The following is a 24919-nucleotide window of genomic DNA, read 5'->3' on the forward strand; positions in this document are numbered from 1 at the left end:
GACCTGGTGGCACTGAACCTCAACAATCATTTGTACTGCATGATCCTGCCAATAATGAGCACAGTTTCTCGTCAGATTTAAAACCGTGGCTATTTCAAAATTTTGGTTCTTTATCCTGGTCTGTTCTGAACAACAATTTAGTTGCTCAGAGGAACCAATGTCATGCAATATCCAACATAAAAAAAGAGAGATGCAACTGGGTAGGAGCGATTCTGGGGTGGTAAGATGTAGAGGGTTTGAGCTGCCAATAAAACCCTATCCTTATTAAAAAAAATAAAAATTCTGGACACCTCTTAACAAAACGCACCACAAAGAAATGTAAAGGCATAAAACTATTTCCATCATCTTCAAACTGGAAAGGGTTTGCTTCTAAGGACAAGTCAACTTGCATGAGCTCAATTTTCAAGCGTTTTGTTTATTCTCTGCCTGTAGCTAAAACCTTCTGAAAATAGGATTTAAAACAAACTGGAGCCAGTATTTTTACACTCAACGCATGACTAAGCTATGGAATTTGTTGCTGGAGGATGTGGTCAAGGCAGCTAGCATAACTGAGTTTAAAATGGGTTTAGCCAAATTCCTGGAAGAAAAGTTCATAAACCGTTGTCATCCAGGTCGAGTTGGGGAAAGCCAGTGCTTATCCCTGGCACTGGGAAACAAGAAATGGACCTACTCTTTGGGATCTGCCAAGAGATCTAGACTATCACTGTTGGAGACAGGATGCTGGGCTCATCCAGCATGGCACATCTCATGCTCTTATTTTGTCAGCAATCAGGGTTACCTGCACACAGATCACTTTGTCCCCGGGTTCAGCGGCACTGTCCTGAGAATAGTCCCCGTCTTGCCGAGACTGTTGCCTTCCACGGGTCTTGCCAACAGCCACGGGATTGATTGCTTCCAGATGTGAAGGGTTGGGCAGCATGGTGACATGCAAGGGGCGGTGAGAGCCAAAGTCGAGGTCTACGGACGAGGTCAGGTGAGACAGTACATCTCCGATGGCAGGGGAGTCCTCCGGAAACTCGCTCAAGCCACGCATTTTACGAAACATCAGCTGTAGATCAGAAATGCAAGAGATACAGTTTACTTTTCCACGATTTAGTCCCTTAATATATAATCAGATTTCAAAAAGGGCTGAAATAAATCCATTTAAGTACTAGACGACCACGCCTTGGTTTGGCGGTAGCCCAGAGAAGCCTGGGTGTAGGTGCATGGGCAGATGACAGAGCAGGACTCTGGAGGCAGGTTGCACAGGTCGCTTTCATGTTCACATCAGTGCATTAAACTCTGGCCGAGGCTTGGAAACGGCTGCTTATAAAATTGCCCGCCTGACACGGAGGTTTACCTGGACTGAGCGGAAGTGTTCCCAGGGACGGAGTTGGGGAGGGGTTTACACTTGCATTCATTCGTTTTGACTTTCAGAAAGTGTGCACGGGAAGTTTCCTGAAAGCATTCTGCACACATTTAAGTAGGTAGCAACTGTGTGCGGGGACAGTTCTGGTGGGAAAGCTTTCAAAGCAAACGCACGCGTGTAAGACCGCGTTTAACTTATACGCATTTTTCCCAGCTTCTTTATGTGGGCTGTCACTAAATTACCCCCCCTCCCGTGTGTTTCACGATGGGGCCGATGCAATACCGCATGCTGCAGCTAGCGCACGGCTTAACACGCGATTGGACGCGCGTTTTGGAGGTGCAAAACGGGGATAAGCGTGTCCAAACCGCTGCGTAGCTAATGGCGCTCAGCACATGTAAAATTACATGTAAAGATCTCCCCCCCGCAGCCAATGCGCGGGGGGGAGATCTGATAAAAACAAAAAAATCCTGCTTTCCATGATTCCTCCCATTAGCATCGTCGCAATACTAAGTAGGAGGAACCACAGAAAGCAGATTCTGGTAAAAAAAAAATAGTAATAATAATAATTCTGGGCGCCCAATATAAACGCACAAGATACACGGCCCAGGCCACATCTCCTGTGCATCCGATGCCAAGGAGGTGCTAGGGATGCACAATTTTCCCTAGCACCTCCTTTTTAGCGTGATCCCTCATTTAAATACCGCATCGCGCATCCAGAAGAGATGACTGGGAATAGGAAAACGGGCGCTCTACATTGAGTGCCCTTTTTCCAGGCATAAATATTTCATCGGCCCCATTATAAAACGGATCTTTTTTCAAAATTCTACTCTAACAGAGAAAAACAGAAAGTGTTCTGACCCAATCAAGGGAGTGCGGTTCCCGAATGCCAGTCCAGAGATGTACAGAGTCCACTACAACCTCCTCACCTTAGCTCCTGATTTATTCACCTTTATTTCCTTGTATTCAAGAAGACCAAGACGGCAACCTCACCGCTTTACCGAGGAAGGTAAAGCCGGAGATCGTGTGGGGCCTCTGGCAATGCAATGGGAAGCAAACTGGGGAGACTACAGAGGCCTTAAGGCAATGGGAAGCAAACTGGGGAGACTACAGAGGCCTTAAGGCAATGGGAAGCAAACTGGGGAGAGACTACAGAGGCCTTAAGGCAATGGGAAGCAAACTGGGAAGACTACAGAGGCCTTAAGGCAATGGGAAGCAAACTGGGGAGACTACAGAGGCCTTAAGGCAATGGGAAGCAAACTGGGGAGAGACTACAGAGGCCTTAAGGCAATGGGAAGCAAACTGGGGAGAGACTACAGAGGCCTTAAGGCAATGGGAAGCAAACTGGGGAGACTACAGAGGCCTTAAGGCAATGGGAAGCAAACTGGGGAGACTACAGAGACCTTAAGGCAATGGGAAGCAAACTAGGGAGACTACAGAGGCCTTAAGTTCCGTATCAGGCTCTGTTTCATGAACATGGACAGAAAAAAATCATCTCAGCTATAAGATGCTAGACCGAGTCTTCTGAAAATGGGTTAAAATCAGTTGCTGCTGTACAGCGGCAGACCCAATTACAGTGGTGTTAAACTCCCTCAGGATACCTGAAAATGTTCTGTACAGCACATCCCGCTAAGCTGATTTGTTAGCTCTGATAGCAAGAAGAGTTAAATATGCACACTCTATAGGAGAGAGGGGAAAGGGGAAGGGGCACGTTAACAGCTCTAAGCTATAAACAAGCCGCAAGACGCCTGCACTTTTCAGCACAACAGAAGGGGTCAGGCCATTACGCTGAGCGGAGGAAGGCTCCGGAGTCACATGCAGAAACATTTCTTCTCAGAAAGCGTGATGGCTATGAACAGCCTCCCAGTGCAGACGATGGAGGCAAAAACAGTCCTGGGACGTAAGCAAGCTTGTGACAAGCTCAGAGGATCCTTAGCTGAAGGGACGTGAAGATAAAGCCGGTGATGAAGTAGGATTGGTTTTATTATATTATTTTATCTTATTTATTTAATGCTTGTATTTGTATCTTAATTATTAATGCTTTAGAGCTATTTTAGGCCCATTTAAAGCTACATCAATTTAGTTAATTTCAACCTATTTCATTTGCATTTTACTATATTATTGTATGTCTATTTTCACTAATTGTACACCGTTGCGATGGTTTTATTACTGATGTGACGGTTTATAAAAACCTAATAAACCATAAACCATTTTAACAGGAAGGGACAAACAAGGTAGACCAGCTGGGGCCTGTGACCGTTATGCAGTGCTTTCTGCCTGGAAAACATGTGCCAGAACTCATAAGCAGGATGCATGAGAGAGGGGTTTGCAGGGACCACAGGGCAAAATCAAGCAGGCGGACAGTGAAGCCGCTGGTCCTCGGCATCCCCTGGCCTTTCCACGCGAGCCCCTGCGGATGTGAAATTTTTTCTCTTGTCTGCTTTTGGCCTGCCGGCGGCAGTGGAGCAGCTGCGTACCTCAGGAGGGAACTGGAGGAGTCCTGTCAGGAGGTTGAGTCTTCCTCGATGAGGCATCCCAAGAATCGCATCAGTCACCCCGCTGAAGGCGCAAATTTTCAGCAACTCGTGGAAAAAGCCCATCATGCTCTCTGCTCCTTCCCCACCATATCGCTTCACCGTGGCAAACTTTGTGGCCAGGAAGTGGTCGAACTCCTGTTAAGAGTTAACGGTTTGAAAATAGGCCCAGGATTAGATAAAAGAACGGTAATCACAATCAGCAGTCAAGGTTTAAAGCAGGGCTTCCCAATCCTGTCCTGGGGACCCCACAGCCAGTCGGGTTTTCAGGATATCCACAATGAATATGCATGAGACGAATTTGCATATAATGGAGACTCAGTATGTGCAAATTCATCTCATACATATTCATTGTGGATATCCTGAAAACCCGACTAGGCTGGTTTCGGAAGCTCTGGTTTAAAGGTTTACTAAAGCAAAGGGTCAATAAAAAAAAAGTTCTTCATTTTTATTTTTGCTTTTGTGAGAGCAGAATTTAATTGTAACTGACCAAAAATCTGAAATTTTCATCTGGAATTCTTCCATGCTAGACCCTTTTCCAAGGAAAAGATTTAAGTTTTCTAACTATTAGGGCTTATTACCATTCCAACCTTTTGCTGGATACCATGAAGGAAAGCCCTGCACAATAAATGACATTCAAGTGCAATGAATCCCGGGGATAAAGTGACTCAGATTCAAAGGCTTTACGTGGGCAACCTCGGGAGTCAGCCTCACAGACTCCAAGATCTGACTATCTTCCCCCACCGACCGCATACATTTTAGGGCGGATTTTAAAAGCCCTGCTCGCGTAAATCCACCCGGATTTACGCGAGCAGGGCCTTGCGCACCGGCGCGCCTATTTTCCATAGGCCTGCCGGCGCGCGCAAAGCCCCGGGACTCGTGTAAGTCCCGGGGGTTTGTGTCGGGGGGGGGGGCGGGGCCGATCAACGCAGCGTTTCGGGGGCGGGCCCGGGGGCGTGGTTTCGGCCCGGGGCGGTCCAGGGGCATGGCCGCGCCCTCCGGAACCACCCCCCGGGTTGCGTCTCGGTGCACCAGCGGCCCGCGTGGATTTACTTCTCCCTCCGGGAGGCGTAAATCCGTGGACAAAGGTAGGGGGGGGGGGGTTTAGATAGGGCCGGGGGGGTGGGTTAGGTAGAGGAAGGGAGGGGAAGGTGAGGGGAGGGCGAAAGAGAGTTCCCTCCGAGGCCGCTCCGATTTCGGAGCGGCCTCGAACGGAGGCAGGCTGCGTGGCTCGGCGTGCGCCGGCTGCCCAAAATCGGCAGCCTTGCGCGCGCCGATCCTGGATTTTAGAAGATACGCGCGTATCTACTAAAATCCAGCATACTTTTGTTTGCGACTGGTGCGCCAACAAAAGTACGCGAACGCGCATTTTTTTTAAAATCTACCCCTTTGTGCGCACAACTCACTGAGCTAAAGTTATCCGGGTGAGGTTATGCACATAACTTTGTCCGGGCATGATCGGTGGCAGACTTCCGTGTGTTTACCCACCCCACCCTGAATATCTGGGTAAAGTTACACACAAATATTAACCGGCTAACTTACCCACTCTCGGGATCTCTGAATATCAAGCTCATGGCGTGTGCCAATGACAGAAGAAAATCTTGGTTTCAGGTCTCCTGATTCCCAGCCTGCTATTCCAACCACCAAGTTACTCCTTTACCCTCAGCAGTACCTCAATGCCCCACACTCTCAAAAAAGCACGCAGGAGACCCAACAGGAAGTGAAAGGATAACATAAATTCCAGAACCCAGGAAGAAGCTCCAAAACTACAGAGAAAATATTTTATTAAAATGCTGTTTTTCCCCTTCTACTGATGTATGGCGCTGCAATCCTGTGGTAAACACGGGGGAGGAACAATTCACCATCAGGCAGGCTTGAAGAGCTGCTGCAAAGTCAGATTATTTTCAAAAACAAAATGTTCCAAATGCATCAAGTAACCCTTACCTAGAAACTTCTCGCACACCAGGTTTTTTTTACAGAAATAAACATTTTTTTTCAGCATCTGGAGGCTCTAAAACAAGAGGCAACAGTATAAAGGTCTAAAAGAGAAGACCCAGGAGTAAAATCTGAAAATATTTCTTCATAGAAAAGGTAGTGGATATATGGAATGGCCTTCTAGGAGAGGTGGTGGAGGTAAAAAACAGTAAAGGAATATACTAAAGCCCGAGATAAGGCAGTGGTAGCGAAGAAGTGCAAGGAAAACCAGAGATCAACTGGGGTCTATGGCACTCGGGCAGAGATGGATCTAATGATCCTTACCGGCCATCAGATTCTTAAGAAATAAACATATTTTTCATATATTTAATTTAACTATTGTAATCCTGAGATGTGAGCACTCCTTAACTCCTTTCCAAGAAGCCCAAATAACCATGCCCCATCCATACAGAGTACCCAGGGGACAGGCAGGGATAATTTAGATACAGTATTGCACTCCATGAGCTTCTTCCCTTATTGCAGGCAAGCCACAGAACCAAGGATATGAGAAACCTCTTCCAGTTACCTGACACTCTAGCATTAATTTGGCCAAATGTTGTCTCTCTTCTGTAGTAAATGTTTCTTGCTTTAACTGCTCAAACCGTTCAGCAAACCATTCTTTTTCCTCCAGACTCTGGAACTGGCTTGTTTCTATGGAGCTGTGGCCACAGTATGTGTGGTCCAGATAGGCCAGAACATCCTCTAGAGAGGCCTCCTCCTGCCCCATGTGCAGTATATCTATAATTCACATTAAGAAAACATGAGATCAGTATTCAGAATAGCTCATAAAAACAGCTTTCTTGTTAGGGTGCTTTGAAAAGGTTTTCTTATGAACCTATCATTCCTGCATTGTGAAATTGCATTGCTCAGACTTGTAAAAACTATTCAAGGTTGCTGACATGCAAAATATGCTGAAATGCTAGAATGTAAACTAGAAGTTAAAAAACTATGTCAAAGCTCAGCCTTAAGTTTCATTCCTGCCTTCTGGACTCAAGTTACAAGAAATCACATGACTTACAAGAATCCCAGCCCCATTAACATATATGAGATAAAATTATAATGCTAACCAATTAGGAAAATGTTATGCAAACAAACAATCTAGCTCACTGTCAGGTAAACTGCAGGTGGTAATCTATTTAATTTATTGTATCAACAATGCTCAAAGAGACTGCTTCTGAACTGCCTTGCACTCTCCATACAATATTCCATACTTTATCTAAAATATCTTTTTCTTAAACTGCTGGGATTAACTGTTCAGTTTTGGTGACCTACAATATTCTCATTTGCCAACCCAAATCTTAGCATTAATTAAACAAATCAATGCTGAAAGGCGTCCAAGTCTTTAATCTTTGAAGATTCTGGAGCATCACAAAATCCAGAGAAGAAGCCTGCTGAAACCTAAAATGCTTAGAAAGATTTTGGATTCTGAGGAGTGTCTCACTTCTCTTTGTAGATTCTTCTTTATTTTTAAGAAAAATTGGGATGGCCTTAGAAAAGACTTTCACAGACCTCCCCCATCACAGGACTAGGCAAGGCAGAGCTGGAAGGCCTAGAGGCCACAGCGCAAGACAAGGTAGAACAGGGCAGAGTAGGAAGCAGAGCAGACTCGATGACAATGCATTAGGTATTGTAAGAGGCAGGGCTAAATAGGCCAAACCCTGCTGAGTCATGAGCCCATAGAGACTGTGGCTGGAGCGAGAGCAGGAATAACTCCATGGGGATCTCTGGTGGCAGGGAGGCTGCATAGCAGGCTGGAACCTAACAGTATGTGAGACACCGACAAGACCTCCAAATTCATTTCTGCCCAATGGAGAAGCAGATTTATGCTCAAAAATATCTGAGGTCTCCGGGTTCCTTCCTGATTATTTATGTATGCCACTGCTGTGGCTTTCTTGGACATTATCTTGACTGCCTGCACTACTATCTGGGCCATAAAATTCCAGGAGAGCCAGCCAAATCGCTCTGGTCTAATTGGTTGATGGACCAACTCTCCTCCTCAGAGGTCCACTGTCCCTAAACAAACTGCTCCTGACAGTGCGACCGCCAGCCCGACAGACTGGCATCCAATGTTATCACAATCCCAAGTCTGCTCCCCATTCTGAGTGTTTGCAGTCCATCCAGCATTGCAAGCTCAGTTTCACTGACTCCAATGGTGTCAGACATCTGCAATAGTCTTGTGGATGAGGATTCCATCTGGGCAGCAGAGCCCTTTGAAGAGGATGCATGGTACCCTTGCCCATGACACTAGATCTAATACTGCTGCCATGGATTTGAAAGTCTGCGGGTAGGACCACACCATTGGCTTCTTGGCAGAACCAAATGCCTGGATCTGACCATACAATTTCTGAATTCTTTGGTCCACCAGATGAACATGCCATAACTTCATATCAAACTCATCTCCCAGATAACCCAGTGTCTAAGATGGCTGTAGATGGCTCTTGGACAAGAAGACAATTCACCCCAACTCTTGAAAACAACTGTATCACCCATGGTATGGCAGATACACTTTCTTAGCACAGAGGAGAGGCAGAGTAAACAGCACACACACTATCAAAGAATAGATATTCTTTGATATTAACAATACCTTAATCCTGTGTTCCCCCTACAGCCCTTCCCTCTCTGCCCCATAGCTTCACATGCCGGTTACTGTCCTTGCCTCTTGTTACCTGCTTTGTAGTTTCACAATTTACTTGTGCCTTATTTTGGTTCTTTCTAGCTACACATATATATAAAACATTTGGTGTGATTTGTGTGGACGCCTACCTGCACAGTAATTTATATAATTTTCGTCATGTAGATTTTGACAAAATTCGGTCCCCCTGACGCAGCTGGAAGCGAAACACGGCCGTGTCGGGGCCCTGTCGCACTTACAATATTGTATACATAATTGTTTTGTTGTCATATTGTTATTGTCCAGTATATTGTACGCCGCACATTTTTTTGTTGTGAGATACACTTTCTTGATATGTCCATGCTCTTACCAACCAATCATCTGTGCCTAATGCCACCACCACCACGACCACCATCGCCTTTGAAAAGGTTCTTGGGGCAGTTAATAACATAAAGGGCAGCGTCTGAAACTGAAAATGCTGACCCAGCACTGGAAAGCAAAGGAAGTGCTGATGATCCTTCGACTGGAACGCGAAGATAAGCTTTAGTCAAGTCCAAACAAGTCAAAACTTCTCCTTTCTGCACCACCATAACGACTGATTGTAAGGCTTAAATCATGAAATGAGGAAGTCATTAACCTGCTTCCAGAATGGGGGAAAAGGCCCCCCCCCCCTTTTTTTTTGTGGAAGGCAAATGGAGAAGTGGCCTACACTTTGCTGGTGTTTTGGAACTGGGAATATCGTTTTCACGTCGAGAAGTCCCTCTAGAGCAGACTTCATAGCCATTCTTTTCCAGACCAAAGTGACAAAGGGAAACCATAAAAGTATCAGAAACAGGACGAGTGAATTCCAGAGCGCAACCATTTTTTTTTTTTTTTTTTACAACTTCTAGGACCCAGTGGTCCAATGTTATTTGGGCCCATCTCCAGTAAAAATGAGACAGACAGCTGCCTATCCCCAACACCAGAGATAAGGCCACCCCATGTCCTCAATGCAAAGCACAAGCAGATCCTGACTCGGAGGATCCCTCCTTACCATCTCTCAGCATGAAAGGACTGGAAACTGTTAAAGGTCCACAATCTCTGAGCATTCGCAGGTCTTCCCATACACCATCTTGGGTCCTGCAATCTACCCCAAAAGAAGAAACTAAAGGAAGAAGCTTTGATTTTATCCTCTGGACGCCTCGGCAATCCTAAATTAAAGGGGAAGCACCCCTGAGGAAAATACAGAGCAGAGCCCCAAAGACAGCAATGGGGTGGAAGGAGGCAGAAGGGTAAAAAAAGGAGGAGGAGGGAAGGGTAAATCAAACAGTTCCCCTGGAAGCCCCGGTACTGTTTGCTCAACTGAGGGAGGGAGCTCAAGGCTTTCTCCTCAGGAGCTATAAGGCCCAGATTTTTTTCTTTTGGAAATGTAATAACTGAGGTCCCCACTCAACTGAAGGAGTGAGATCAAATATTTCATCTCAGGAGCCTCAGACAGTATTCCTTTTCAGCCTTCCAGGCCGCAGTGCCCAGCACGGCATTCTGCCTACAATCGGCTGGAGGCAGAGAATACTGGCAAGCTGGTGTCAGCGCAGAGGTATGTAAGCAGTGACATCAGCGAAGCCTGCTGATCTCTGTCTCCATCTGCTGGTTGGCGTGCATAACCCACTGGCCTGGACTCGATGAAGAGGAAAAATGTTTCCCCCCCCTTGTGCTCTTCAGTATCTTGCACTGGAATTGTGGACATGTAGTCAGCACCATCGCCTTTACAAATATCTCCCACTATCGTAGCCCTGAATCACTACCATTATTTCAGCCCTGCGGTCATTTAGCAGCTATGCCAATTGCTTAAACACTGCCAGCAGGACTCGTTCAGACAATAATAGCCCAGCATAGAATTGCTGTCTGTGGATTCTTATTCAGAAAGTTCCAGAGCTGCCAGGGTGGCAGAGCTCAGCTCTGGACCTTCACAAGTGACATCGCTGATGATGTCATAATCTTGGTGATGCAATAATTCTGCTGGCATAGTACATCTGTGTTGTGGCAGTTGTTTGTTACTATAAAGCTCTAGACACCTATTCTGGTTTTCACTTAGCAATGCAGCTACCTGTGGAAAATGTGGGATTAGCTTTAACGAGAATGACCAAATTTGAAATGAAGGTGAATTATGTTACAGGTAAGGTGAAATTTTGCCTGGTTTGTTATGATTTATTTTACAAACGCTTTCACATTTTGTAAATCATATACATTTTGTTTATGTATAATTTATAACGTAGATGCTGGACGCAGGAAAATAAAAGTAACATCCCAAAGGCATGGGCTCTCCAGAATGCCTCTGAATCAAGGCAAAACTAATTTAAACTTATCCCACAGCTTTTATCTGGCACTGTATCCCGACTAGTGGCAATTTTTATTTTATATTCATCTTTCTAATGTTTTCAAGAGCGATCATTTTCTTAAAAAATACATTTCTCATCACACACTAGATATTTTAAAAAGCTGGTATCTCGTCTGGTGCTGCAGTGTACATTAGCTTTAAGACTAGGACATACAGTGGCTATCAAAAGTCTACACCCCCTTGAGCATTTTTTCACATTTTGTTGTTATAAGTATGTCAGACTTGCATGCATTAAAATAAGGAGGTTTTATTTCATACATCAACACATCATACTCCACATCTCCCCTTTGTGCATCAGGAAACGCTCCTTGGCAGCCCCTTAAAGCTGCGCACACAGCCCTGCAAACCACCGACGCCCAGCCAACAACCTTAACCTTATGCATTCTCTAATGAGCTTCACCACCCACCCGAACTACCAGCACACAGCATTCATTCCTTCTCCCCCTCTCCCACAAACCTACCACTCACAAATCACTTCCACACCTCCCTATTTTTATTTATTTAAAAGATTTTATATACTGCAAATACACAAAGTAGATCTGTGCGCTTTACAAATTAAAAGAGAAACATACATAACAAGTAAAATGAATTGCCAAAAACCAGAGGTGGTTTAAATGTTCCCAATCTGCACTGGTATTTTAGCGAGCTTTAGTAGTGATGCATAGGACGCAGGAGGTATCACGGTGGGCCTTGTTAGAACAAGCTAGGATTGGCACCATGCCTTTGTCGGCACTACTGTGGCAACCTTGACATACTTGGGGGACCTATTTTGTTCTACCCAATAGCACTGCAAACTACATTACGGGTATGGTCTCTCTGGAAACCTGTGTTGGTTGGTAAGGAGGACTTTATGTTAGTGACGCACCTTTTCACTAACTCTTTACTGCCCGCTTCCACGCATACAGGCAGTTCAGGATTGGGTTGCAGCGGGTATTATGCGCATAGACCAGATTCAGGTGCAGGGTGTCCCCTTGTCCAGAGAAGATTTAGGGCGTCACTACAATTTGACCTCTGTTGATTTCTTCTTATATGCCAAAATGTATCATTCTTTTCACAGGGCTACTAGAAATGGTTCTCTTAAACTTACGGGGGTCCCTCTTTGAACATTATTGCCAGAACGCTCTACAAATGAGGGGTGTGATATCTAAAGTATATGTTTTCTTTAATGGCCAAAGGCTTAGACCCTTTTCGGCAACAGTTGGCATGGGTTTCTGATTCTGGCCGAGAATTAACAGAACAAGAATGGGATGATGTCTTTCTGAATGCTCATAAATGTTCCATTTCAGCAGGATTACAGGAAAACTGTTATGTTATACAGATGGCACTACACACCCGTTAGATTGCATGCCTTTCATTCGTCCTTTTCTGCCCTTTGTTGGCGGGGATGTGGGGAGATTGGTACTTCTTACCATATCTGGTGGAGCTGTGCACGTATTGCCCCACTCTGGATACTAATCACTAGCTGGATATCGACTGTCTTAGGAGTCACTGTGGAGGTTATGCCTTGGCATGCTTTATTGCCACTGCCTAATGACAACCTCACCAAGGACCAACAAAGATTTATACATCAGGTCATTATTGCAGCTCGCACAGAAATTGCATTCTATTGGAAACAGAGCATAATACCTACTTTAGCTCGTGTACAGACTAGATTGCATAATTATTATCAGTTGAGCAGACTTACCGCAGTACACCATAGTCGTTTAGAGGCCTTTCTCAAAACATGGGATCCTTACCAAAGGTGGTTAAACGATCAATGCTGATTGCCCTTTTACTCGCTACCTGACACCACAGTTTTCATTATCCGGATAGTATTGACTCCTACTAGGCTTAATTATTCTTTGCTTCCTTCGTTATATCATACTGTACTGCACCAGTTGTTAGGGGAGGGGGAGGGATGGGGGATAACTAGTATTGGTTCTATAAAAATGACAAATAGAAACGAGATTGATCGCAGATTGTTTATTCTTGTTCTGTTTGGAATTGGTTGAGTATAATGTTGCTTGCAGCCACAAGATGTATTATTGCTGAAACTTGTTTCAATAAAAACCTTGTACACAAAAAAAAACAAACAAGTAAAATGACGTAACAATTGAGCAGTTCACTTACAAAAATAGGTGCAGGGTCAAGAGAGGGCGAGTTGGTGGTAGACGCTTAGGAGTCCCGCTCCTAAGCGTCCAGCATGGGAAGTGATGTCACTTCCTCCAAGAGAGGGCGAGTTGGTAGTAGAGATTTGGTGCCAAGTTGGGTTTGTGCCTCACATTGGCCCAACCTCTCAGCCCACTTTCACCATCACCAATCCCTGTAATTATTGGCAATCAAGCACTCCCGGCACTTCACACCCAACCCTCACAGTCAAAGGGACTCCTACAAGGCTCTATCTGCCAAAAGAGACCTAAATTCAGGAGCAGACTTACCCCGATGGTTCATTTCTATTGGGCTGTTGGAGGGTTGCTGGGACACGCTCAGTTATTGGAACAGGAATAGTGTGTGGGGGGGGGGGGAGAATTGGGTTTTTTGTATATTTGTTTGTGGATATCATTGCTCTTTATTGCATGTTTGTATCTGTTGGATAAAACTCAAATAAAGATATTCAAACATTAAAAAAACACCCAAGGGAATTAAAATATTCCTCCTAATCACCCCATCAATCTACAAAAAGACTGACCTCTTACATGACCTACTCTTGGATGGCCTGTCTGATGTCTAGAGACATTCATTCTCAGTTTTTATTTTATTTTTCATAGAAATCTTTAACAGCGTTTATCACAACAAAAGAAAAAATTATGTTTACCTGTAAAAATGATGAGTCATTTTTTTCCCACTATTTATTCCTGTTTTTGTTGTAATAGACACTGAAAAATTAATGGCAAAAATAGAACACAAACTGAAAACATAGATCCCTATGAAGTCCTATGTATTACAGAACCATGGGCTCATGACTCTCATTCTTCAGTTTAACCAAAATCTGTCTTCAAGGTTACTCCTTTGCCCATTCCCCATGCAAAAGCAAAAAAGGAGATGGAGTAGCTATCTCAAGGTCCTCACTTGACCCCGACATCCCTGCCCTTGCACGAACACGAAGAAATCAAGGCCACCTTGCTCAAATCTGACACTCGCCCCAAATAAGGGATCCTTTTAAAATACCACCCATCATCAAGCTCTATGACCTCTTGCATCTAATATCCGAGATCACCCTGGGGCACCCCAGAACCCTGATTATGGGCGATTTCTACATCCACGCTGATAAGCCACACCAGACCCTCACTCAAGAATTCTCAAGCTCTCTAGAAACACTCAGCCTTACCCAACTAGTCTCAAAGTCACCCATGAAGCTGACCATATATAGAGAATACATGGACCATTGAACGTTCCTGGACTGACCGTCACTTAGCACACTCTGAAATTCAATCCCTTGCACCCCAGGAAACAAAACTGATGAAGATTACAAAACTGATCTGGCCAATGTCACGCCTCGACCCAGAAACATGTCTATACACCCTCCATAGCTCAGTAGAAATCTCCCCTCCTACCACAACGAACGACCTAATGAACATTTGGAACTCCAAAGACAAGATAGACCCTTGAAGAACCACCACCATCAAAAACCCTAAACCAACCCCTGGTTCACATCAGATCTTCATAGACCAAAAAGAACTGACAAAAAGCTGGAATGAAAATGGTAGAAACAGAAGCCTCAAATTGACAGGAATGAATTTAGGCAGAAACTCAACCTTGACCCAAATGATTTTAACAACTACTGCACAGTCTCAAACCTCCCTTTCCTTAGTATCATCATCAAGAAGGCAGAACTACTGCAACTGTCAGCCTACCTACTCACCACCAATACTCTGGACTCATAGCAATCCAGTTTCCAACTACCCCATAGCACAGAAATCATTCTAATTAGCCTGGGCAAATAGGACTATCTTGACCATAGAAAATGGATCTTATTAATCCTCCTGGGACTTCTCAGCTGCATTTGACACCGTAAACTACAGTCTCCTCACAACCCGACTAACAGAGAGAGGTCTAACAGGTCCCGCACTTGCCTGATTATGGATCGGGAAGAAGGAGCCATTCAACCACACCTAAAAGTGATCCTTATTGATACTATTCTAACCTTCAGCTCCCAAAGTCTGGAGACTAGGCTTTATTTTGGACTCCCAACTCTTCCCCAAAGTCCAGGTCCAAGCAGTGACCAAAACGGCATTTTTTCACCTTCAACAACTCTGCCACTTCCATCTCATCCTGGAAGACACTGTCTTCGAAACTGCTACTTGGGCCTGTATACTTCCCTGCCAGGACTATTCCAACTCACTCTATGTCGGTCTTTCAACCACCCTTAACCACTGATTATAGCTTATACAAAACACAGCAGCCCACATTATAAAGAAGGCACAAGAAGAGATCGAATAATGCCAATCCTGAAATCCATACACTGGCTCCCTACATTCTTCTGTACCTAATTCAAAATTCTAGACGTAATCTACAAACCACTCAAAGGCCTGGTACCTGCATATCTTAACAGATCACTGGCCCCTTATACACACCAACCTGCTTCCTACATTCACTATCTCAGGCTCACCTAGAAATCCCTTCCCTTAAAACAATCCACCTCAGAGACACCAGAAAGAGGACCTTTGCAGGATCCACTCCAAGCCTGTGGAATTCCTTTCTCTCAGCTTTCAAAAGATTGATTAAAGCTGGGCTCTTTAAAACAACTTTCAGCCCAAACTAACCCGGTACATATGCCCTCCTTCCTGCTCTGCTAAGTATTCCTGAAGCCCCAATCCTGATAAGAATATAAGACTCGCCATACTGGGTCGGACCAAGGGTCTATCAAGCCCAGCATCCTGTTTCCAACAGTGGCCAATCCAGGCTACAAGTACCTGGCAGGATCCCAAAAGGTCCCTGGGATAAGCAGCATGGGCAAGCAGTGGATTTCCCCACGTCCACCTTAATAATGGTTATGGACTTCTCCCTGCTGCCTCAGTTACATTGGTTTCCTCTGCATATAGTTACCTGGAATACTTCCACTATTTACCTTTTGTCATACTATATATTATTAGCCAGTATTTGCACTATTCTGCTGTACGGTCTCACCAGCATATTTGTTATTCTGGAATTTGTCTTTCTGAATACCGTACATGAAATACTCCCACTGTTTATGTCATAACAATGTTGTCAGACACATTTTTGCTTGATCAGCTGTTTTACACCAGCATAATGCATTTCTGAAATGTCATAAGTATTCCTGCAACATGGAAAGGTGTGCTCTAAATGACGACTTGACTTTCAGGGCCAAAAATGTTTTATTGGAGGACAAAGCATGTACGTATCCAGAAATAGCCCACAACACTGAAATCCAATAACTGGAGAAGTCTACAGAACTGTGCTGAAAGGCGAATGTCTGTCCCAGCTCCAGCTTTCATACGGAAAGCAGCAGGTTTTCCTCAAGGACTTTTCTGTGCTTTTTTTTTTTCCATTTGTTGTCCCTTCTATCCTGACAAGTGCCCCAGTCCCCACCGATGACCGGAGGAGAACACCAGTGGGCTGAGAACCAGGGAAGCCAGGGTTTCAGTTCCACTGCTGATCTTCGTAACCTTCGGCAAGTCACTTCACCCTCTATTGCCTCAGATACAAACTTACCCGCCGATACGGTAAAGTGCGATCAGCTGAGCGCACCGACGTGCGTCCACAGCCCCCTCATACCATAAGAGGTTTAGCTGTTCAAAATGTGCAACCACCCCCCTGAAAACTAATAGCGCTCATCACATGCAAATACATGTTGATGAGGCTATTAACTATCTGCCCCAAATACAAAAAAAAAATGTGCATCCGATCCGTACATTTGTACGCTCGGAAGTTAACGCCGGCCCAGAGCAGGCGTTAATTTCTGAGCAGCCAAAAAAAAAAAGTGTACAGAAAAGCACAAAAAATATTGCTTTTCTGTACATGCTCCGACTTAATATCGTGGCGATATTAAGTCAGAGGAACTGAAAGGTTAAAAATTAAAACATTTTTTTTTTTTAAAGTGCCGGCAGCCAGGTAAGGAAACAGGAATGCCAATTAACGAGCATCAATTTTCCTAACCCGTGGCTGTGCACGGGTTAGGAAAACAGACCCTTGTAAAAGTGAGCGTCTGTTTTACTAAACCCGTTGACAGCCACCTCTCCTGGGCTTTCCGAGGCAGTGCTACAGGGGCGCGCTGCTGTCTCTAGCGACTCCTTTTAACGCGACCCCTCACTTAAATATTGTATCGGGCGCCCGTTTTCTGCGCAACTTTACCGTATTGGCCTGTAAAAGGTCTGATTTACTAAGCTTCACCGCCCCCCTCCCCCCCCCGAAATACAGAATGAGAAAAAGGCTTCAGTAAAAGAGGCCCTTAAATTGTAAGCTCTCCGGGGACAGGGAAATTACTGACTGTACCTCAATGTAACTTGCTTTGAGCTACCAATGAAAAGGCACGAGCTGACTGTAAATAAAATGATGCTGCCAACACCGTGCTTCACATTAGGGATGGTGCTCTCCGGGTGACGTGCTGCGCTGGGTTTGTGACAAACGTAACACTTTGCATTCAGGCCTAAGGTTTCCATTTTAATTTTGTCGCATGGCTACAGTATCCCCAGAGTGTTTCACTGCAGACTTCAAATGGGATTCCAGGCCATCTTTCTTGAGCAATGGCTTCCTTCTTGCTACCCTACCACACAGGCCAGATTTTGAGGCATGCTTGTGATATTAGACCGATGCCTTGGAAAGGATTTTATCTAATTAAATATTGCATATGCCCGACTCTGGCCAAGGGTTCGCCTTATGGCTGCATCAGGGGGCTCTACAAGAAAAATATTAAATGTGAATTTTATTAATGATAAAACAACCCAACCCATATAAATAAAATAAATCAGACGAGTTACGTAATGTAAAAACAGACCAATAACTGATCAATAACAAACTTTGTATATTTAGATAAAAGAAAGAGCGAGGCGACAAAGTAACTGCAGAACAGAGAAGAAGTAATAAATCAACATTACCTTCAATTTAGGTAACATCTAGAGTATGTGTTCTAATGCAATATATATTCTCTCTGGAAGTAAGTATCCACTAAAATAAAAAATAAAAATTGTTAAAAGATGTAGCTAAAAGAGAAAAAAGGAAAAATAAAAAAGGAAAAATGGAAATTAAAAATAAAAATGAAATTAATAGTGTATAAAAACCAAAGATATTCAATCAGGTAAACATTTTTATCTTTGGTTTTTATACACTATTAATTTCATTTTTATTTTTAATTTCCATTTTTCCTTTTTTATTTTTCCTTTTTTTTCTTTTAGCTACATCTTTTAACAATTTTTATTTTTTATTTTAGCGGATACTTCCAGAGAGAATATATATTGCATTAGAACACATACTCTAGATGTTACCTAAATTGAAGGTAATGTTGATTTATTACTTCTTCTCTGTTCTGCAGTTACTTTGTCGCCTCGCTCTTTCTTTTATCTAAATATACAAAGTTTGTTATTGATCAGTTATTGGTCTGTTTTTACATTACGTGGTTACATGGAATAGACTTAGTTTTTGGGTACTTGCCAGGTTCTTATGGCCTGGATTGGCCACTGTTGGAAACAGGATGCTGGGCTTGATGGACCCTTGGTCTGACCCAGTATGGCATTTTCTTATGTTCTTATGTTCTTATGTTTTTACATTACATAACTCGTCTGATTTATTTTATTTATATGGGTTGGGTTGTTTTATCATTAATAAAATTCATATTTAATATGTTTCTTGTAGAGCCCCTGATGCAGCCATAAGGCGAAACTTTGGCCAGAGTCGGGCATATGCAATATTAATTTAATAAAATCCTTTCCAAGGCATTGGTCTAGTTTTTGGTTTTCCATTTCCGTGGCTTTCCTGGACCGGTTACTGTCTTGTTTTGTGGATGCTTGTGATATTGTTATCCCATGCATACACTTTCACTTGGCCATGGAAGCCTGTAGCTCTTTCAAACTTGTCATTGGCCTCTTGGTTGGCTCCCTGATCAGTCATCTTCTTGCTCAGTCATCCAGTTTGGAGGGACAGTCTAACCTAGACAGTCTCAATGGTGCCATACACCTTCCACATCTTAAGAATCATTTTGACTGTGTTCCGAGAGACATTCAAGTTCTTTCCAGTTCTTTTATACCCATCCCCTGATCTGTGCCTTTCCACAACTTTGTCCAAGAGTTCTTTCGACAGTTCCTGGATGCTCATGGTTGGGTCTCCAACTGAGAGAACCAACAAGAACCGCTGGATTTATCCTGTCACCATGAGAATCAGTGCAATTTAACACAAGTGGGGCCAATTTACTTGATGTGTGCTTCTGAAGGTGATTGGTTACATATACCAAAGCCCAAAGTCCTAAGTATTTAGGATTACTATGTATGTTTTACTGGTAGAAACCGCTTGGATAAAATTCCTACAATCAAAGTTCTCAGTCCCCTAGTCTACTTACTCCAGTCATCTCTACGGACTGGGGCACTTATCAGGATAGCAGGGGCAATTAATGGAAAAAAGCACAGAAAAATTGTTTTATTACATTTTTTTAAAGTATTATTTATTCAAACAGCAAAATGCCAAGATAAAGTTTGATGCATCTCAATACAAATTACTTGTCATGGAGGTATAGATTAAAATTCCAAAAATAATGATGCAATAAATCAGTGTCAATCCCCATTCAGGAAACTCTAAATGCACTTTGCCGTCCTTTTTTTATATGAAAATATACATCCTTATTTCACCAGCCATAACTATTCAACCACATCCAAAACCCATCCCTAACTCAACTTCCAAACAACACATTCAGAGAACCCACAGTTCCAGTACAACCCTGATAACGGGCAGTAATAAAGAACTCATCCTTCCAAATCCCAGAGGAAGATGCACAAGATAAGCCCCTGACCAAGCAATTTCATTACCCCTTTTCAGTCGCAGATTGCACCTTCTCAACAGGCAAAATTTCTTCCCTGCATTCACATTCCCTTCTGACGGACGCAACACCAAACCCCAGTTGACCAGTTCCTCAACCAGGGATTCTTCTGGTTCGACACCACAGACATCATGATCCTGGAGGAAGTTCTGATAAGGTCATACAATGCATCCGCAACATAGGCCACTGCTGCCTCTAGGCAGTCCGCTTGCTTAGCCTCGGACGGAGATAGCGGTCTAGTAGTCTGTCAATGCTGTACCCAGCGTAAACTGGTCCTCTGCATGAAACTCTGCACACCGCAGCACGAATGCCAAGGACAGACACCTCTTTATCCACGTCATGGCGGGAACCTCGGGGGCGTCCCCTCCGAGTGATGTCAGCACATCCTGGTATTTAGCCTGCCCTTCGTTTGCTAACAAACCGAGTTAGCAAGGATTGGATTGCCTCCGGTCTAAGCTGCTCTGCTGCTTCCCAGCCGCCACTGGAAGCTCTCTCTGCCCTTCGGGGTAATTCATCGCTTATCTGGGTACCCGCTCCTCGGGGGCCCTTCTTCTCTCTTTCAGGTGCCTATCTGGGAAACCGGGTACTCTCTCCTCGAGGGCCTGCATTCCCTAACCTGGTGCCTGTATCCTATCTGCTTCTGACTGCCAGGATCTTCATCAATTCAGCCAATTGCTCAGTGAGAACTAACACTCTCAGTCTGTCTCACCTTCAGCTTCAGCGCTTGGAGTCTACATCCGGATTCTGCCTACTACCCTGCGCTGCCTCTCAGCTACCTAAGTGTGGGACTTGTCTCCTCTGCCGAGGACCCCTGGACTACTTCTACTGAGTTGCCTTCACTACTGTCCAACCCGGGCAGTACCATCAAGCTGTATAATAAACACGAATTCTCTGTGTCTGCGTGTATAGAATCTGGCCTAGTACTGCGGTTCCTCACGGGGCTCCTCCCCATGGGAGTGGCCATCACCGCAGTACCCAAGAATCCACTCCAACACCTCAAAACGATAACAATGACGGGGTCCACACCATCCTGATCAGACTCCTCTTGAGGGACTTTGATCCACAACTCCCCGAGAACCTGAGGAATCAAAGGCCACAACTTTTCCATCCAGAAAAGACGCACCACCTCCGGGTCGTCCCCTTCTGCCACCGGCACACGGTCCAAACTTTCATCTGGATCTTGACCATCTGGGCTGTTATCAAGCCCCATCGGGTCCTTGTCAGCCCCAGCTGGGTCCTGGAAAACAGATCCCTGCGGTGCTCCATCTTCCGAATCACTGGAGTCAACCTCTAGACCACCCGAAGGAATCCTCAACCCGAAGACCCTGGGCACCTTCTGCAGCACCGGACCACCTGACGCCCCCAAGTTTCTTTCCCAGCCGCAGTCTGCCAGGCCTTTCTGAGACCTTCACAGCGTTCTAGCGTGCCAAATGTGCCTCAAGCATAAGAAAAATAAATTCAGAAGAGAATGGAGCGGGGGCCATCAACCCTTGACTGGGAGAGACCCCCCTTGCCTTCCAAATCTGCATCCCCACGAGGGCCCGAGTCTTGCCGCACCGGAAACAATGGGGGAGGAAGATCCTCACTCGCCCAAAACAGCCCCGGCAGCCATCGGCACCCGAAAACATGGCCGCCTTTCTTGCACTCAGAAGGGGAGGGGTGGCTGAGTTCAAAGGTGCTCCCGCGCCCGAGTGCTGTTTCGGTTGCCACTCCGATGCTGTGCTTGGCGGTCCCCACCCGCCCTCTCCACCAGAGAGGCAGTGGGAACCCAGTCCGGCGCGGGACAACTGCACCCCAAGCGTCGCCGTACGAGTGGCATGCACTGCCGCGTGTCATTACCAGCCAAATGCCGCTCCGCTTGCGACAAGGCCCGACCACGTGTCCCAAAGCAGCACCGTCGCCCCGCACGAGGAACTAAAGTATCGCCTGCCGCCCGAGAACTCAGCTCCAAGCAGCCCAAACACAGCCTTCCTGGCTGCTAGCCCCCCTGCTGCACAGCAGCTCTTCCCCTGCTTGTAATTAAGCAGTTTTGTTTTTTTAAACTTTAATCGGACAGAGGAAGGACAGAAAAAAAAGGGGGGGTACTTCCCTGCTGTAGAGCTGCCAGATTCCACCTATTCTCCCTGGTGGGGGGGGGGGAGCTGTCCCCACCAGCTATTCACCTCCCCCCCCCTCCCATCGTGGCGAAAAGCTGAGGTAGAGAAGGATCCCCAACCCCCTGCTCATTTCCCTCACCTCCAGGAGGGACAGCCTCACCAGGGCCTAACAACCTCCAGGGAGGGGATCCAACAAAAATCTTTGTTCTCCTCTCCCTCTTTTTTTTTTTTCCCCCAGACTGCAGGGATTGCACCTCTACCTTCTGCTGGAGACAGAGAAATACTGAGCGACTGTATATTGACTCTAATATCACTCTCCTAACATAAACCGTTATGATGGCCAAACCGAATATACGGTATACAAAACATGTTAAAATAAATAAATATGCCAGCGCCACTGAAGCTTTCTCTGTCTCCATCTGCTGGAGGGGATGCATAACCTCAGGAGTCCTGACTGATCTGGGTAGGAAAAGGAATTGTCCTTAATGTCTTCCGTAGCAGTTTTCAATTTGGCAGAATGGTCATCCAAAGCAGCCGAAACTGCCTTAGAAATCTGCTGTAACATTTCCTCCGCTATCACAGGCAGCGATTTATCCTCTGCATCTACCGCCACGCCCTGCACCGCTCCGGCCTTCGGTTTATCACAGACGCTGCGTTGTGGCTTGGCGCTCATACCTTTATGCTATAAAACCAGTAGGGCCCAATTTCCTTCACACACTAGCAGCAATCTTGTCTCCGATAGGTACAAATCACGTATAGCGAGTATGCAGGAGTCCGTGGGGAACTCGTCAGGAGCTTCCTCGCCATGCGTCCATTCAGCCATAACCGGAAGTCATTTTATTAAATGTCAATAAATAAATAATAATAAAGTACAAAGGGGGTGGACACTTACCTAACCAGTATGTTTTTATTTCTAATTCATTTCCTAAGGAACTCGGGAATGAATTTTTGACTTGGCAGTAGTGGGGTAGGACGTGCGCATTTTACCTCCAGACAGCAAAAGGGGAACATTTTGGAAGGGGCTGCAGGCGTTTTATAGTCACTGCACGTTGTACGCCACTGCTTTTCAATCTCGAAAAAAATGCAGCAGTGGGAAGCCCTGAAACCAGAACTGTGTAACATCAAAAAAAAAACAAAAACCAACAACTACAAAGTCATTCGGGGGTGAGAATTCCACATTAGTCCTCCGTCATTCACTTGCCATCCTCAGACTGCCCCGCAGGGATTCCTGCCAGACCAAGGTCTGAGAGGCGCCTTCTCCGAATCACTCTCAGTGCCGCTCTTGGACCAGCAGGCATCATCTTCCCTCTCTCTCTCTCTGGGCCCCAAACGCACCAGCCCCCGACTGGTCCCGACAGAAGGGGATTCCAAATCCACATCTCCCCTGCAGGCTGCGGTCTGAGCCACTGGGCCAGCCCAGAGACGTCTCTTTAATAAAAATACGTATTTCTCACAGGTTCACGTTTAACTGGCCCAACATAAGGTAGTGAAGCAATGCGGTCTACTTTGGAAAACACTCTGGGCCCGATTATGAAAAGCATTTACTCAAAGCAAACGGGCTTTTGAAAATCGCTACGATATTACGTTACATTTACGCGCGTAACTCCTTAAACATTACACGCCCTGTTTTTAAAACACATCTCAGCAGCTCTTAGAAATCTTAACTGGTACCACCATCATCTTGCAAAGTTTTGCTCTATCCTTTTCCTAGTTCAGCAAAGAAATGCAGGGGCTTATCTTTCATCTCTCCGGAGCGAGGGCTACCAGGCATTACCTGCAGTACAAAAGGGTCCATGGAGCACCTCGGTCAGCGCTTTAATCTCGGGAACCATGTCCATCACAGCTTGACCCGTAAACAAAGGGTTGATTTTTGCCGCTTTGTGGCCATGCTCCCGGTACGCCGTCACAAGGCGAGCAAGGCCATGGTCAACTGGAAGAAAAGAAAGAGGTTCAACGTTAGAGCAGAGAACACACTTCCGCACGGGACCTAACACACGGGCCGATACAGTAAAAACGCGCACAATTCAGTATTTTAATTTATTTTAATTAGGGCCGGCGGTAAAAAGCTGCGCTAGGGACACTAGCGCGTCCCTAGCGCCTCTTTTTTGACAGGAGCGGTGGCTGTCAGCGGGTTTGAAAGCTGATGATCAATTTTGCCGGTGTCGGTTCTCAAACCCGCTGACAGCCACGGGTTCGGAAACCGGACGCCGGCAAAATTGAGCGTCCGGTTTTCGACCCGCGGGCCTATTTCTAATTTTTTTAAATATTTTTTACTTTTTTTTTTAACTTTCGGGACCTCCGACTTAATATCGCCATGATATTAAGTCGGAGGGTGCACAGAAAAGCAGTTTTTACTGGTTTTTTGTGCACTTTCCCTGTGCCTGGAGAAATTAGCGCCTACCTTTGGGTAGGCGCTAATTTCTGAAAGTAAAATGTGTGGCTTGGCTGCACATTTTACTTTCTGTATCGTGCGGGAATACCTAATAGGGCCATCAACATGCATTTGCATGTTGATGGCCCTATTAGGTTCAGGGGGTTGGACGCGCGTTTTGGACGCGCTATTACCCCTTACTGAATAAGGGGTAATAGCGCGTCCAATCGTGGGGTAACAGTGCGCTCCACCGGAGCACACTGTACTGTATCGACCCATAAGACTGCTAACTCCGCCACCCAGTATAACCTGCATTTGTATAATTAAACTTTCTTTGATTGTACTACGAAAAAAGTACCCTTGTGAGATAGCTATTATGGCCATAGACTACGATGGCAGATAAGTGCCGTAATAATCTGCAATACCACAGTCCCCGGCTTTCTCTGCCTTTCCTTCACTTCTTGGCGATCGAGGATCCTCTCTGTGATAGCTTAGGCAATCTTGAATTCTCTTACTGTTGTGACTCCACCCACTTCTCCTAGAAGTTGCTCAATGAACCCACCACCCTTTTCACGAGACAAATATTTTCTAATTTTACTCTGGAGTCTAACCCCCTTCAGCTTCATAACACCACCTCTTTCCCCTGGAA

General features: G+C 45.3%; 1 protein-coding gene across 1 annotated transcript in view; it reads right to left on the reverse strand.

Moving 5' to 3' along the window:
* DHTKD1 (dehydrogenase E1 and transketolase domain containing 1) overlaps nt 1-24919 on the reverse strand; it is a 90666-nt gene that overhangs the window by 52697 nt on the left and 13050 nt on the right. The window contains exons 2-5 of the mRNA XM_029616812.1: nt 23674-23829; nt 6380-6591; nt 3823-4017; nt 779-1048 (exon numbers count right to left, since the gene is read on the reverse strand). Of these exons, the coding sequence (XP_029472672.1) occupies nt 779-1048; nt 3823-4017; nt 6380-6591; nt 23674-23829 (833 nt within the window). The remainder of the gene's footprint in view (nt 1-778; nt 1049-3822; nt 4018-6379; nt 6592-23673; nt 23830-24919) is intronic.

Source organism: Rhinatrema bivittatum, chromosome 9 (assembly GCF_901001135.1).
Source record: "Rhinatrema bivittatum chromosome 9, aRhiBiv1.1, whole genome shotgun sequence".
In the NCBI taxonomy this organism is placed as follows: Eukaryota; Metazoa; Chordata; class Amphibia; order Gymnophiona; family Rhinatrematidae; genus Rhinatrema; species Rhinatrema bivittatum.